The 15087-nt window shown below is 39.2% G+C and overlaps 1 protein-coding gene across 33 annotated transcripts in view; it reads left to right on the forward strand.

The window, feature by feature from the left end:
* DTNB (dystrobrevin beta) overlaps nt 1–15087 on the forward strand; it is a 164875-nt gene that overhangs the window by 63765 nt on the left and 86023 nt on the right. For all 33 annotated transcript variants that reach the window (XM_080686161.1, XM_080686147.1, XM_080686146.1 and 30 more), the window contains exon 9: nt 8830–8954. In XM_080686161.1, coding sequence (XP_080542287.1) covers nt 8830–8954 — 125 coding nt within the window. The remainder of the gene's footprint in view (nt 1–8829; nt 8955–15087) is intronic.

Below are 15087 nucleotides of genomic sequence, written 5' to 3' on the forward strand. Positions count from 1 at the left end.
TTTTCCAGTCTTTATACTTTTTTTTTTTTTTAACCTCTTTGTGTTGGCAAGAACTTTTAGAGAAGTGCTTCCAAAAATTGCCTGAAAAGAATCATCTGAGCTGCTGCTTAAGTATATAAAGCACCAAGCTCTTCTCCTGGGCAGTATAACTTAGTGGGTCTGGGCTGAGGCCAAAGAATCTGCTGTTTGGTTTTGTTTTTAAACAAGCGCTGCAGGAATGTTTTTATCTTCAGACCAGTTGGGGAAACCCCGTGTCAGAGCCGTGCTAGATAATCATGGTGGTTGCCTTTGGTTCCTGGCTGGTGTGTCTGTATCATGTGGTACTGACGGCTGGCTCTGTTCCTGTCTTGACCTATGGCCGTATGTGTAACAGGCATTGGAGTCATTGCGTGCCCAGGGGCAGTCAGACCGTGGTCCGTCTACACCAGGCACAGAGCTTTCTGCCCTGGTATGCCCTCAGTAAACATGTCTGGTGCCTGTTACGTTCCAGGCCGCACAGAGAGCGCTGTACAAAGGAGCGCATGGCAGGTCTTGACTTTCCAACCCTCATGCTCTCCCTAACCTCCAGCCTCCCCTGGGCCTCTGGCTGCCCGTGAATATACTTCCGTGGCGCTCAGGGGCTCTGCTCCTTTTGTTGGGAGCTGATTAGACCCTTTGTTTGCCAGCTCCTGACGTATTGGTCACACTTCTCCCTCAGTCTGTCCTGCTCTGCAGACTGTTACTTCATGTGAGCCAGAGCTACCTGCTCAGTGTCTGCTCGGAGCAGCTTCTAAACCAGAGATGATTTACAACACACTGGCGTTTACTCCTGTGGAGTAATGTTCGGAAAGCGTTTACAGTTACACCTTTGGTCTGGGGTTTCCTCTCTCTCACTCACAGGCAGCCCTGTGACAATACTGAACTACGTGCAGGTGCTTGTGTCACCCTGTCTTCTTACTTCCATGCCTTTGAAGCCGTTGTTTCCCCTTCCCGACTTCTGTGCAGCACCTAAGATTCAGCTGCTGCCTCCAGGCTTTCAGCACAGCTTTATAATTTTTACCAGGAAGGTCTCGTATAGGTTCGATTAATTCTTATGTACTTTACATTGGTGTTGCTGTTGCAAATGGTGCCTTCCTCCTGTAGTTTCTTTAAGATATAACTTACATGCAATAAAATGCACCCACTTTAAGTATGTAATTCAATTAATTTAGGCAAATGTATATAGTCGTGCAAATGCTATCTTTTTTGAAATATGTATCTTAACAGTTTGTTGCTGGTATATGGAAATGCACATTATTTCTGCATTTTAATCCACTATATAGTCATCTTCTTTCACTTGCTCATTAATTCTGGTAATTTGTACTCAGATTCTTTCGGATTTTCTATAATAATTATGTCACCTGCGAATACTGACAGCTTTCTTTGTTTCCTCCCTCCCACTCCTTGTACTTTTAAATACTAATCATACGTTTCCCCCTTTTGGTCTTAATGCTGGCTAGAACCCCAGTGCAATATTGAATAAAGTTTAGAAGAGTGACATTTTAAAAAAGGAACAAGCCAATTTGAAGAAAGGACCAAATTGAACTTTTAGAAATAAAAATACTAAGGTTAAGCTCGGTCGAGGGGTTTAATAGCAAATTAGAGACAGCTACAGCAAAAATTATGGAATGAAAAATAGATCTGAAGGAATTAACTGGGGTAGAGAACATTGAACACAGATCTAGGGAAATGGAAAATGTGAAAGATGATTAAAGGGTTTGAAGAATAAAACGAAAAGATCAACCTAGAATTCTGTACCTAGCTCATCTGCTCAAGAGCAAAGGAAAAATAAAGATATAGTTTCAGAAAAAGTCTCAGTGGGTTTGCTACCAATAGACCATTGCTGAAGGAGCTAATAAAGGATGTACTTTGGGGGGAAAATTAATGAGGAAGAAGGGAGATACAAGAAGAAATGGCACACAGTGGAATTGATAAATGTGAATAAGTTTAAATAAGCATCATGTATAAAATAATAATGACTAATTTTGTTGGGCTTAAAATAAGATGCAACTAAAGTACTAACTGACTATGACATGAACATAGTTGAGGCATGATTAGAGCTATAGGATTTTAAGTTACAGAATGAGGGTACAGATGCTGATTGATATTGTGGTCAGTGTTCATATTAAAATAGTTCGAGGAGGTTCCCGACTTGTCTGAGGACTTCATAGGCTTATGTTTCTACCTGGATCCCCTCAGATGGCGGCTTGACGCCCAGGATGATGTACTCAGAGAGAGTGATTTGAAGTGAACATGGCAGGAATGGCCTCCGAGGCACGATCCTGAGCTTTTTCCCTTTGGCTGTTGTGCTCCCAAGTGTCAGGGCCTGCCAGCATGTTCCTGGGCTGAAGACTGTGCTTTGCAAGGAATTGGCTCGAGGCTGATTGAAAATACAGTCATCTGAGCTCAAACAAACTTGCTTTTTCAGATGTCTTAGTGCCGGGTCCACAGTAATGCGAGCAAAACAAGTTTCAGCCCTGGCACAGGGACACAGGCAGCGGTTATGGCATGAGTCACCCCCGCCCTCCACCTTGGAGTCTGCCCCTCAGTTGGAAACTCTGTGTTCCCACACCCAGCTCAGCCCAGTTTCCCCTGTATGACTCCCATTGTGGTACTGGTGTCCCTCGTTTATTTCTGACTCCTTGCAAGAATGTCTCACTGTCTCAGGCTGTCTCTCCCAACTTCTGTGTACCCTCTGAGTTCGTGCTCTGAGTAGTTTTACCTGTTGTACCATGAGAAGAATGAAATGGGCCTATTTATATGAGTGTTAGTTTTCACACGCATAAAACTGAGACCGTTAACATCTAATTTATAAGACTATTTGGAGGGTTAAATGAGCCTATGTATGTGTGCAAAGCACCTACTGGGTGCCTGACACTAATTTCTTTCTTTCTTTTCTGGTTAATTCCCACCAAGGATATTTTTTTCCATTGATGGTTTTTTTTGTTTTTTTGTTTTTGTTTTTGTTTTTTGTAGAGAGAGAGTGGGATGAGGGAGGGAGGGGAAGAGAGAGAGAGAAACATCTATGTGAGAGAGTCATCAATTGGTTGCCTCCCAAACGCATCCTGACGAGGCGAGGAATTGAACCCGCAACCCAGGTATGTGCTCTTGACTGAGAATCGAGCCCACAATACTTCAGTGCGCTGGCTGATGCTCTAACCCAGCCGCCGTGGGCAAACTACGGCCTGTGGGCCGGATCCGGCCCGTTCGGCTGTTCTATCCGGCCCGCGGAGCCGAAAGAGCGGAGGGTTCTCTTGCTCTCCCCTCCGCTCCTTTACTTTGAATTTATATTAGTTCACACAAACACTCCATCCATGCTTTTGTTCCGGCCCTCCGGTCCAGTTTAAGAACCCATTGTGGCCCTCAAGTCAAAAAGTTTGCCCACCCCTGCTAACCGCTAAGCAACATCGACCAGGGCCTGACAATAATTTCTTAATAAACATTACTTCCATTTCAGAGGGAGGAAAAATGGAAGAGTCAATTTAAAGACTACAGTTGCCCAAAAAATTAACTTAAAATGAAAAAAAAAATAAATCATCTGACACTGGTACAGGGATAGAAATAGATTATGTAGTTGGAAAATAATGGAATAGTTATTCAATGATCTTGAGGCAATTGATTATCCGTATGGAATAAAGTTGGATTCTTTCCTCCTATCTATAAAATAAAGCATTTCTAAGTAGATTGAAACTTAAATATGAAATGTAAAAACTTTAAAACTTTAGAAGACAATGTGGAGCACTGTCTTTCTAATCTTAGATGGGGAAATATTTCTTAAGATACAAAAGTACAAAATCCAGGGTGTCCCCCAAAAATACATACACACTTTGATTATATAGTAATTATTAACATACAGTTCATTTTCAAAATTTAAAAGTATCTATAGAAATGAATACCTTTTTTGTCAATGCCTGTTTTCAAACTGATGACCCTTCTGGTCCAGACACTGCTGATAACATGAAGTAATGGAATCGCCAACATCAATAATCATTTTGTTCGGTATTTGTGTGCCCTCAATTTGTTGACTGTTGCTGGTTTTATACGGTAAATTTTATCTTTAATCCCCATAAAAAAAAAAAGTCTAGTGGCACTTTAGGATACTTTTTCTTTGTTCAAAGCTTAGTCTGGCTTCCCCCATTATTTCAAATCAGTTATACCTGAAAACGAATGAAAATTAACTGAGTTATCAACTGTTAAAGTGTGTACACATTGTTGGGGGACACCCTATATAAAGGAAAGGATTACTAAATTGGGACTGATGTTATATTTAAAGACAACTTCATAAAGAACAAATAGAGTGAAAAACAAGCCTTAAAGTAGTAGTTTGCAAGTCATAACTTTCATTGAGTTAACATACAAAAGACATAAAGAACTCTTACAGATCACCGAGAGAGAGGCAGCCCAGCAAGGCACGGTGCCAAAGACAGGGACGGGAATTTCAGACAAAGGAACACAAATGGCCCATAAGTTTCTCAGCCTTTCAGTAACCAAGGAATTACAAATTAAAGCCACATACTATTTATCACCCACCAGATCGGCAAATATTAAAATGTCTGACAATAACCGGGACTGGCCAGAATGCGGAGAGGCGGGAAGTCTCCTGCAGCTGAGGGGAGCGGAAGTTACTGCAGCCACTTCGGGAACACAAGTTGGCAGTGCCTAGTGGAACTGGATGTGCATAACTCATGACCCAGTAATCCCACTGTTAGGAAATGCTTACATATGGCCACCAGGAGTCACGGACAAGGAAGCTTACAGCAGCATTGTGAACCAGGAGGAAATGGAAACTACCCAAATGTCCATTGGCAGCGGGATGAATGTATAAATTAGGCTGTAATTAGGTAATGAAGTACAATCAAACAGTGAAAAAAATGAATTACAGTTACATATGTCAGCATGGATGAATTGTAGCATAATTCTGAGTGAAAGAAGCAAGTTGCAGAAAAAAAATGTAAGCCTATATAGGTTTTAAACATGTAGTAAATGAATCATGTTATTTACACATAATTGCTAAAAGAATACAATGAGAGAAACAATTAGTACAAAATCCAGGACTCTGATTATCATGAGAGGAGCCGGCGGTGGGAGTGGGCCGTTAGGTAAGGGCCCATGGCGAGGCTCCAAACTGACTATAATGTTCTATTTCTCAGGAAGAATAGTGGGTAGATGAATATCTGTTTTATAACTTTTTAAACTGTACATGTATGTTTTATACACTCTGATATATTTTTAATTGTAAAAACATAGTCTAAAAATTTAAGAGAGGGTAGGAATTGTTTTGAAATTAGGTGAAGTAGATTAGGGTATTGGAAATGCGCAAAAGTTGAAAATCATTGCCTAAAAGTGTTTGGAGGAGGTTTGATTTCCTAGGGTAAGGCTTCTTCATATATCAGTTTTAGAGTCTGAGTGAGGAGGAGGCAGAGTAGCGTAAATGAGGTGTGGGAGACACCAGTCCCTCGGCCTGGAGGTTTTCCTCCTCCCTCATTCCCTTCTTCAGAGCCATAAATATTCAGTGACTGGCTACCAAGGGCGGGTGTTGCCCTCGGGACCAAGGAGCAGATGAGGTCATGCCCCCATCTTGCCATCGCAGCAGTTTTCGAACCTTTCTACAGGCTTCATTACTCTTAGCCTCTTAACCGCACTCCACCATGAAATTCACTTCAGGTCTATATCAGAATCCAGTCTTTGAGATCTTTGTAAGGAAATCATTTATTTGTCTACTAGAGGCCTGGTGCACAAATCCATGCATGGGTGGGGTCCCTTTCCCTCGCCAGTGATTGGGGCCGGCTATGGGGAGGGACTGTGGGAGGTTGGCTGGCCGCAGGAGGTTGGCTGTGGGAGTGCACTGATCACCCCGGGGGCAGCTTCTATGTTGAGCATCTGCCCCCTGGTGGTCAGTGCGCATCATAGCGACCGGTTGTTTGGTCAACCGGTTGTAATGGTCGCTTAGGCTTTTATATATATAGATTTAGACAACCTAATTGAATGCGCATCTTTGAAGTGTTCAGGGTAGCACCCTTTTTGTTTTGGTGCTAGCCCACAGTTAATATTTTAATTCCTATATATATTTATTTCTAATTTTTTCCTTACCTACATATCAAGCCTCTCTTGATGTACTCTAATAATTTAGAATTGACTTTGCTGTATTGATTTTTACCTTTCTATCTATATTTTTGAGACTTGAAATTGGATCTAATCTTAAGCCTTGACCTAAAGCAACATTTTCAAAAGCACACAAGCATACTGCTGGAGAGTCTGAGGTGGGGCGAAGGGAACCATTTTTCATTTTAACAGTCATGTAGTTATTTTAATGTTTATTATAAAATGTATGTACGGAACCTGGGATTTCATGGCTGTTATTACTCAGGATGCAACTAAAGCAGTCTATATGCTAATCCATCTCATGTCTGCATGAATAATGGCCCAGGTGGTTCCCAGATAGAGCACAAAGTCATGAAATTAATACATGGCTTACAGATGTGGTGTTTAGTTGTAAAGGCGAATTTAGATCTTCTCAGATGTCCTCTGATTGTCTCCTCCTTGTATCGTAACTCAAAAAGTAAAGCATATGTTTTGCTCAGGAAAAACGCAATCTAGAAAATTCATCGAGGCAAATACTTTGTTCAAATAGCATATTTAGTTATAGAGCAGGTTCTAGAAATACACAAATGAGTAAAATGTAGAACCTGCCCTTCCAGAGCACCAGTCTAACAGAGAGAGGCATGTAAGTTAAAGAGTGCACTAGAACATGGAAGTGCACCATTGGAAATCTGTACATGGCACATGGGTGGCTCGGAAAGGTGGGCGCTGACGTATGGAGCAGTAAGGAAAGTCTTCACAGAGGAAGAGGCACCTGTAAGCAGCCTTGAGAGCTGAGCAGAACGTTTACAGAGGAACAGGCCGGGAAGGCAGCCCTCAGGAGGACAGGTGCCAAGATGCCGAGAGCCAGGAGGACGCGGTGTGTTGGCTTCACCTGAGCAGCTTGTCATTTCTGCCGGGGTGAGGTGAAGGGTGAGGAGAGAGGCAGGAGCCGGGTACGAAAGCTGTGGACTGTGATGGCATTGATTTAGATCTTATTCTATAACTGATTGTCAGCCTCGAAAGATTTTAAGCAGAAGACTGACATGTCTGGGGGCAGTGTAGGTGGTGGGTTAGAGGAGGAGCCATCACTCACATTACAGTTAGTCGCTGGACAAAGGGCCAGTGGACAGCCGTTGGGGGAGGGAGGGGCGTTTTCAGAATTTCTGCTTTGTTTATCTTCATATGATTTTCAGGAAATTAGATTGCGTTTAGACCAGTGGTTCTCAACCTTCCTAATGCCGTGCCCCTTTAATACAGTTTCCTCATGTTGTGGTGACCCCCAGCCATAAAATTATTTTCGTTGCTACTTCATAACTGTAATTTTGCTACTGTTAATGAATCATAATGTAAATATCTGTGTTTTCCGATGGTCTTAGGCTCTACAGCAGCAGTTCTCAACCTTTCTAATGTCGCAACCCACAGGTTGAGAACCGCTAGCAGGGTCGCCTAAGACCATTGGAAAACACAGATATTTACATTACGATTCATAACAGTAGCAAAATTACAGTTATGAAGTAGCAACGAAAATAATTTTATGGTTGGGGGTCACCACAACCTGAGGAACTGTATTAAAGGGTCGTGGCATTAGAAAGGTTGAGAACCACTGATTTAGACACTCCCCAGAATTTAATGGGTTGAAAGGGATAGTGGTAGGTGATTTGGAGTCAATATATGAAATTTCTGAAGAAATTGATATTATCCCATCTTTATTTTAAACAATGTATTAACCAACTTCACCTAACTTTGCTTAAAGGCAAACAGATTTTTGCTTGTTTTGTATTAAAATACACGCAAGCAGCATATGAAAGTTAAATGGAGACATGGTATGGATGAGGTATACGGCTGCAAGCAAGTTCCATTTCCCAGTCAAGGTGGCATACAGCAATACACTGCAGAGGCAGTAGGATGAAGTGTTTAAACTTCTCTGCAATTAATATCCTGCCAAGAAAATCTCAGACAGCAGTGTTACTTAAAGGGAATTGGGTGGACAACAAAGTCAGTATCCTATAAAAGCCTCCTTTAAGTAATGAAGCCGTAATTGTGGCATATTGCTTACCTGGTGCATATTTACTATTAAATCTTAGACTTGATCATTTTTGGCTTTGGCGAGTATTGTTCTACGTTCCACAGAAATATATTAGTATGCCAGCTTATTTTCATACCTCAGCATATCGTAATGTAGTCACAGGCCTGATGTGCACTGCCTGCCTGGGAGGGTACTCATGTGTGTCTGTACTCATAGCCAGACCCTTAACACCAAATTTTCTGCCTCACATTTATTTTGGGAATATTCTCTTAATAGGCACATTTTGCCATGTGGTTAGTCAGCTAATTTGCTAATATTAAAAAGCCACGAGCTCTCAGCATTTTGGCTCAACAAAAATTTCTGACTCCGGTGAGGGAATGAACATCATACCAAAGAGAGGGACTTTATGCAAAGGGGTACATAGGGCCGTTCAAAAGGAAAGTTAATGTTAAGTTGGTAGTATGACTGCATGTAGCGATGAGAAAGGAAGCAGACGGGAAGGGCCACAGATGACCTTGGGACAATAGTAGATTCCTTTCTGCAGAACCCATTGATGTTGGTTATAATGAGACGTAGTTGGTATTTGAAAAGCTTTTTTCTATAGCTCTTGTCTCCATTTCTTTTGAAATTCTTTTTCATGCCTTTGAAGATTTAATTCCTTATTTCTTTAATTCCTTATTTCCTTATTTTCTACTTTGACACAGAAATCCCCTGCAAAGAAGCTGAGCCATGCAATTAGTAAATCTTTGGGGTGTGTACCCACCAGAGAGCCCCCGCATCCTGTTTTTCCTGAGCAACCCGAGAGACCACTTGACCTTGCAAACATAGTGTAAGTACAGACCTGGGTATGGATGCGGATGAGCCTGAACTGGAGACCTTGCTGAGTTCTCTTGGACCAAAACTAAATATCACCTAACATGAACATTTACCCTTCTGGTTTTGGGGAACTTAGACTCCAAGCTTTCATCTCTTTACATCGCCATAAATGTCTACGTGGAAACCTCGCTCCTGAGTCCTGAAGTCTAAGAAACGTATAGCAGTCTCCAACAGAAAGATGAACACAATTGAAGGGTAGTCATTGTGCTGGGTTTAGCAAGGTTGTCTTTGGTTGTTGGTAAATCGGTGGTTGAGGTAATTTCTTCTCTATAGCAGCAATGCCCACAGGTTTTAAAACTTAGTTTAACTTTAGACCACATGGAAATGAAAATCTGATTTACTCTTTCTGTGTTGAGAGAAAACGAGGAAACATAAGGCTATGTTTTGTAAACAAAACTAGTGTTTTATATATATACTTTTAATTGATTATTCATGCTAGAAAGCTAAAGGGACCAAAAATGTTAGTACAAGTAAGGAGGAGGAGAAATAAAGAAGAATAAGATTCAGACTCTATTATGATCTCTTCCTTCTGAATTGAATGATGATATTAAGTTTACTGAGTTGGATAAAGTTGGTAGGCTTTTTGGTCATGAGTCTTTATCAGGTGTTAGAAGTTTTTCTGGTGGAGTAGACATTTATTTTCTTTTCCCTACCTGATGGTAGACTAATACAAGCATGTGGTTTGAAAATCAGTGACACAGAAGAGCTTAAAATGAAACGCAGCACATCCTCCCCCACTTCACTGTCTTTTGTTTGGCTTTTAGATCTACGAGTGGTTACCCCCATATCTCTAGATAATAAATACATGTAGAGCACCATTTCTTGACTTACCAGTTTTGGATAAAATTGAGAAAATTAATACCTTCTATTTCTCCCGTCTTCTTTTGCCTCCTAACCTCTGTCATCTATGCCTTTACTTTGATTGTCAAAACTGATGCTATTTCTGTGTCAGTTCCCGTCTATGTCAATCTTCTGAGATTTAGTAAGGGTTAAATCTAAAAGTTAAAAACCAGATTACAGCATTCACAGTTACTACCACTCATTACAAAGTCAAACGGAGCTGTGATTCTGTATGATCTTCGGTGTCATTCCAACTGTATGACCTGTGCCCTTGTTGTCTCTTCAGAGTTCAGTGGGAGCTTCTCCCTTACACAGCACTGATCGCTCAAGAGCGTGCCCACTGACTTTCTGATGGCATTGACTTTCTGACCTGTTTTTCCTTCAGCTTCCCGTTGCTTTCTTCTTCTCGCTGGGGGGGTGGGGGCCGGGAATGCTCCCCCCCCCCTGCCCCCACCACTGTGTTCCACGATGAATTTTACTTACTGCTTGTAATCCATTTTGGGGGTTAAATTTTCCCCTTTTTGGTCAGTATTTTTTTATATTGCATTTTTTATATTTAAAAAAGTCCTTGCCTGTTCCAACATTGTAGTGTGTTGTTGTTTTTTCTCTCTTTTTTTTCCTTTTTAAGTTTTGAGACGGTCCCTATCCACTTATGTCTTTATTGCATCTGAAGTGGACTTTTATGTATAGTGTAATTAGAATATGTAATTCTCTTTCTCTCTTTGTCTGCTTTTGAATAATAACTCGTCTCAGAGCCATTTGTTGGATAACCCATCATTTCCCCACTGCCTTACAGTGCCACCACTTTCATAAATTAAGTTCCAATACACACCGTGTGGTGTCTGGGCTCTTTCTTCTGTTCCTTTGGTTGAATTGTTTATCCCTGTGCCAGTGTCACACTGTCTTAATTACTATAAGGGAGTAAGTAATCTTTTTTAAAGAGTGTCGTGTCTGTCCTTTGCTCTTTTCGTATAAAGTTTAGAATCAATTTGTTGAGTTCCTCATAAAATTTTGTTGGATTTTGATCAGCTATTCATTGAATCTAAAGATCAAATTGGGGAAATTGAGCTCTTTACAATATTAAATATTTCATTCCATGGATGTGTTATGTCTTTCCATTTATTTAAATATATCCCTTTATGTCTTTCAATAAAGCTTTATTTTTTTAATTTTTATTTTTATTAATCCTCACCCAATGATATTTTTCCATTGATTTTTTAGAGCGAGTGGAAGGTAGGGGGAGAGACAGAGAGAGAGAAACATCGATATGAGAGAGACACACCAATTGGTTTGCCCTCCGATGGCCAGAGATCGAGTCTGCAACCGAGGTACATGCCCTTAACCGGAATCGAACCTGGGATCCGTCAATCTATGGGCCGATGCTCTATCCACTGAGCCAAACCGGCTAGGGTTCAATAAAACTTTGTAGTTTTCCCCAGATAGGCCTTATATATGTTAGATTAATTGTTGTGTACTTTACACTTGCTGTTGCAAATGGTATCTTTTTTTCCTACAGGTTTTTTTTTTAATTTTCTTTATTGATTAAGGTATTACATACGTGTCCTTCTCTCCCCACTGCCCCCCCCTCCACTCATGCCCTCAACGCCCTGGTGTCTGTGTCCATTGGTTAGGCTTATATGCATGCATACAAGTCCTTTGGTTGATCTCTCCCCCTTCCCCCCACCCTTCCCTGCCTTCCCTCTGACGGTCTGATCGATGCTTCTCTGTCTCTGGATCTGTTTTTGCTCATCAGTTTATGTTGTTCATTATATTCCACAAATGAGTGAGATCTTGTGATATTTATCTTTCTCCAACTGACTTATTTCACTTAGTGTAATGCTTTTCCTACAGTTTTTTAAAGATATAATTTACATGCAATAAAATACATCCACTTTAAGTGTACCATGCTCTGAGTTTTGGCAAATGTATATGGTTGTACAAATGGTACCTTTTTTGAAACTATGTGCCTTAACTATTTGTTTCTGGTGTATGGAAATGCAAATTGCTTTTGTATTTTAATCCGCTATGTAGTCATCTTGCTTAACTTGCTCATTAGTTCTAGTAATTTGTATTCAGATTCTTTTGGGTTTTCTCTAAATAATTATATCACCTGCAAATAGTGACAGCTTTGTTTCCTCTTTCCCACCCCTTATACTTCTAAGCATTAATCATACTTTTCCCCCGCCTTTGGTCTTAGAATGCTGGCTAGAACCTCCAGGGCAATATTGAACAGAAGCAGTTTAATAGGCAATCTTGTGTTATCGCTAATCCCAAAGAGAATGCTTTCAGAATGTTATGTGATGTAGTCTTTGTATAACTGTTTATCAGGTAAAAGAGGTTTCCTTTCATTACTAGTTTACTAAGACTGCTTTCTGTTTGTCATGAATGGGTTTCAAATTTTATTACTTTTTCTGCATTAATTGAGATGATCATATGAGTTTCTTTATTAATGTAATGAATTACATTGTTGTTTTTTAAACAACCCTGGAATAAATATAAATTGACTCTCCTTTTAATATGCTACTTGATTTCATTAGCTAATATTTTGTTTAGCTTCTTCCCTGTGATTATGAGTTCAGTTGTTCTGTAATTTCCCTTGTTTTTGTTGTTGTTTGTTTGTTTTTTCTTTAGGACAAAGTTGGCTTTCTTCAAAAACTTGAGGGGCATTCTCTCTGTTTATATCTTTTAAAAGAGCTTGTTTAAGATTGGAGTTATTTACCCCTTAGCCTTCTTAGTGGGAAGATTTTTAATGGGTAATTCCACTTTTTAAAATGATTATAAGACTATTTTTTATTTCTTTTTGAGTCACTTTGGAACATTTTATATTTGTAGGAATTTGTCAGTTTATTCTAAATTTTAAAAGTTATTGGTATAAAGTTTGTAATATTTTATTTACATTCTGTGTCCCTTTTTCATTCCTACTTTTGTGTATTTATGGTTTCACTTTATCTTTTTTATTCTTTGAAAAATCTTGCCCATAGGTTTGTCTAATCCATTGGACTTTCAGAGGACCAACTTTTGGTTTTGATGATTTTCTTATTGTATGTATTATATTTTTAAATTTCATTTACTTTCATCCTTATCTTTATTATTTATTTTATAGTTTCTTTGAGTTTCTTTTGCTACTTTTTTTCGAACTTCTTTAAAGACATGGTAGTTTACTCATTTCAAGTTGTTTTTCTCTAATATACGCATTTAGGGCTATTAATTTCTTTAAGTAATACCTGACTGGTGTCCCAAGGTTTGTTATATAATTTTTTTGTTTAGTCCTAAGTATTTCCAAGATCTGTTATGATTTCTTCTTTGAGGGTTCTTGTTTTCCAAATATGTGAGGGTTCTCTAGTTCCCTTTTTGTTATTTTTAGTTTAATTTCATTTTGGCCTACATTATTTAGTTATTTTAAATTGGTTGATACATACTTATTATCTAACATATAATCTAGTTTTTATCATGTTCCAAGTAAATTTGAAAATGGCACTTATTCTATGCTTGTTGGGTGCAGAATTTGTAGTAAATAACTGATTGTATGTCTGTGAAGTCAGGTTTGTTAATCACATTATTCAAATCTTCTGTAGCCTTATTTTTTCCAAATTATACCAATGGAAAATTTATTTTAATGTAGTGACTCTCTTTATTCCTGATAATTCTATTTGTTCTCAAGTCTATTTGATCTGCTAGTAATGTATTTTAATATCTTTTGCTAGGTATCTGCCAGATATAACTTTCCCATCTTTTCACTTTCAACCTTTCTGTGTCCTTGAGTTTTCAAGTATGCTTCTTGAAAATTGTAAGCTGGATTTTTTTAAAATTATTTTTTAATTACAGTTTACATTCAGTATTATTATTAGAATACATGCTGCAAAATTTATCTGAATTTATAAATGTCTCAACTTTATTTTTCTTACTCAAATTTTTAATTTAAACGTCAAATTTGTTAATTTTTTTCTTCATGGTTTGTGGCTTCCCTTTCATATTTAAAATAATCTTCTCACCTCAAGGTAATAAAAATATCTGTCTATAAAAAATTTCTCATTTCTGTCCCCCCCCTTTTTTATTGTTGTCAGATATGAGATAGGATTTAAGTTTATTTTTTTTTCAAAATGGGTAGCCATTTGTCCCAGCTCCATTATTTTCCTGATGATTTTGTTGCAGTTTTAATTTTGCCTTCCTTTTAGCAATTGATACTCACCTTGAAGCTCTGAGAAATCATATAAATCACATATTTGTCCTCTGTGTGTAATTTTCTAACAAGAGGCCTTTACCTTACGTCTTTTTTTTTTTTTTTTTTATCTTATTGGCAGTTTAAAAAAGGCTTCTGTGACAATAACAGTTAGGGTGAAGCTTAAAAGATGACTAGGGATTAGGCAGGCGGAGGGCGATGGGAGGAGCACTCCCAGCTGAGGGGAGCTAGGACCCAGGGCAACAGGAAGGCTGCGTGCGGACTAGGTGAAGGCCACCGGGGATTTTGGACATTATCCTAAACTGAAGGGCTTTAGATAGGAGAGGGACATGGTGAATTTTGTATTTAAGAGAAATTATTGCCTGCTGTGTGGAACTAGGCAGTGGGACAAGGGTGAAAAAGAAGAGCCAGCTAGGGTTTTGTTTGTTTTTTTCCCCATTGGCCAGGTGAGAGATGATAATGGCTTGAATGATCATGGTGGTAATGGAGATGGAGAAAAGGTTGTAACGTAAAAACAACAACAACATAGGTCTTACCATTATTGCATACCCAGAAATAAAATTAAAACCTAAATGAAAATTTGGCAAAGGAATTGAACCTCAGGGGTAAAGTATATTGCAGTATTAACTGCTTACATTTCATTTTTGACATAGAGTAGAGATTTATTCAGAGCCTCATGGATTTGAGATTCAAGAGCTCGTGATATTTATGGGTCACCCGGAGTGTGTTGAGCCCTTTGCTCACCTTTTTCTTAACCTTCGCAGCAGCCTTTGCCGTGTAAGTGTCATGAATCTGTAACAGAGCAGGAAACAGCATTAGTGAGGTAGTATATTGAGGGTGGGACTAGAGTCTAGAGCTCCTAACCCATGCACCTCAGTTTCCTAACATACTGAAAATCGTTATTATGGAAACATACAGTAATGGAACCATTGTTTGCACCCTGTGGTTAGTTTTACAATCGAGAGAGAACATTGAATGACTAATTTTTGTGGTTGACAAATAGAAGGGACACAGTGTGAGATGATAGAAGAAAAACTAGATTATATATACACACACACACTATGTA

The sequence above is a fragment of the Plecotus auritus genome, assembly GCF_963455305.1.
Source record: "Plecotus auritus genome assembly, chromosome: 8".
In the NCBI taxonomy this organism is placed as follows: domain Eukaryota; kingdom Metazoa; phylum Chordata; class Mammalia; order Chiroptera; family Vespertilionidae; genus Plecotus; species Plecotus auritus.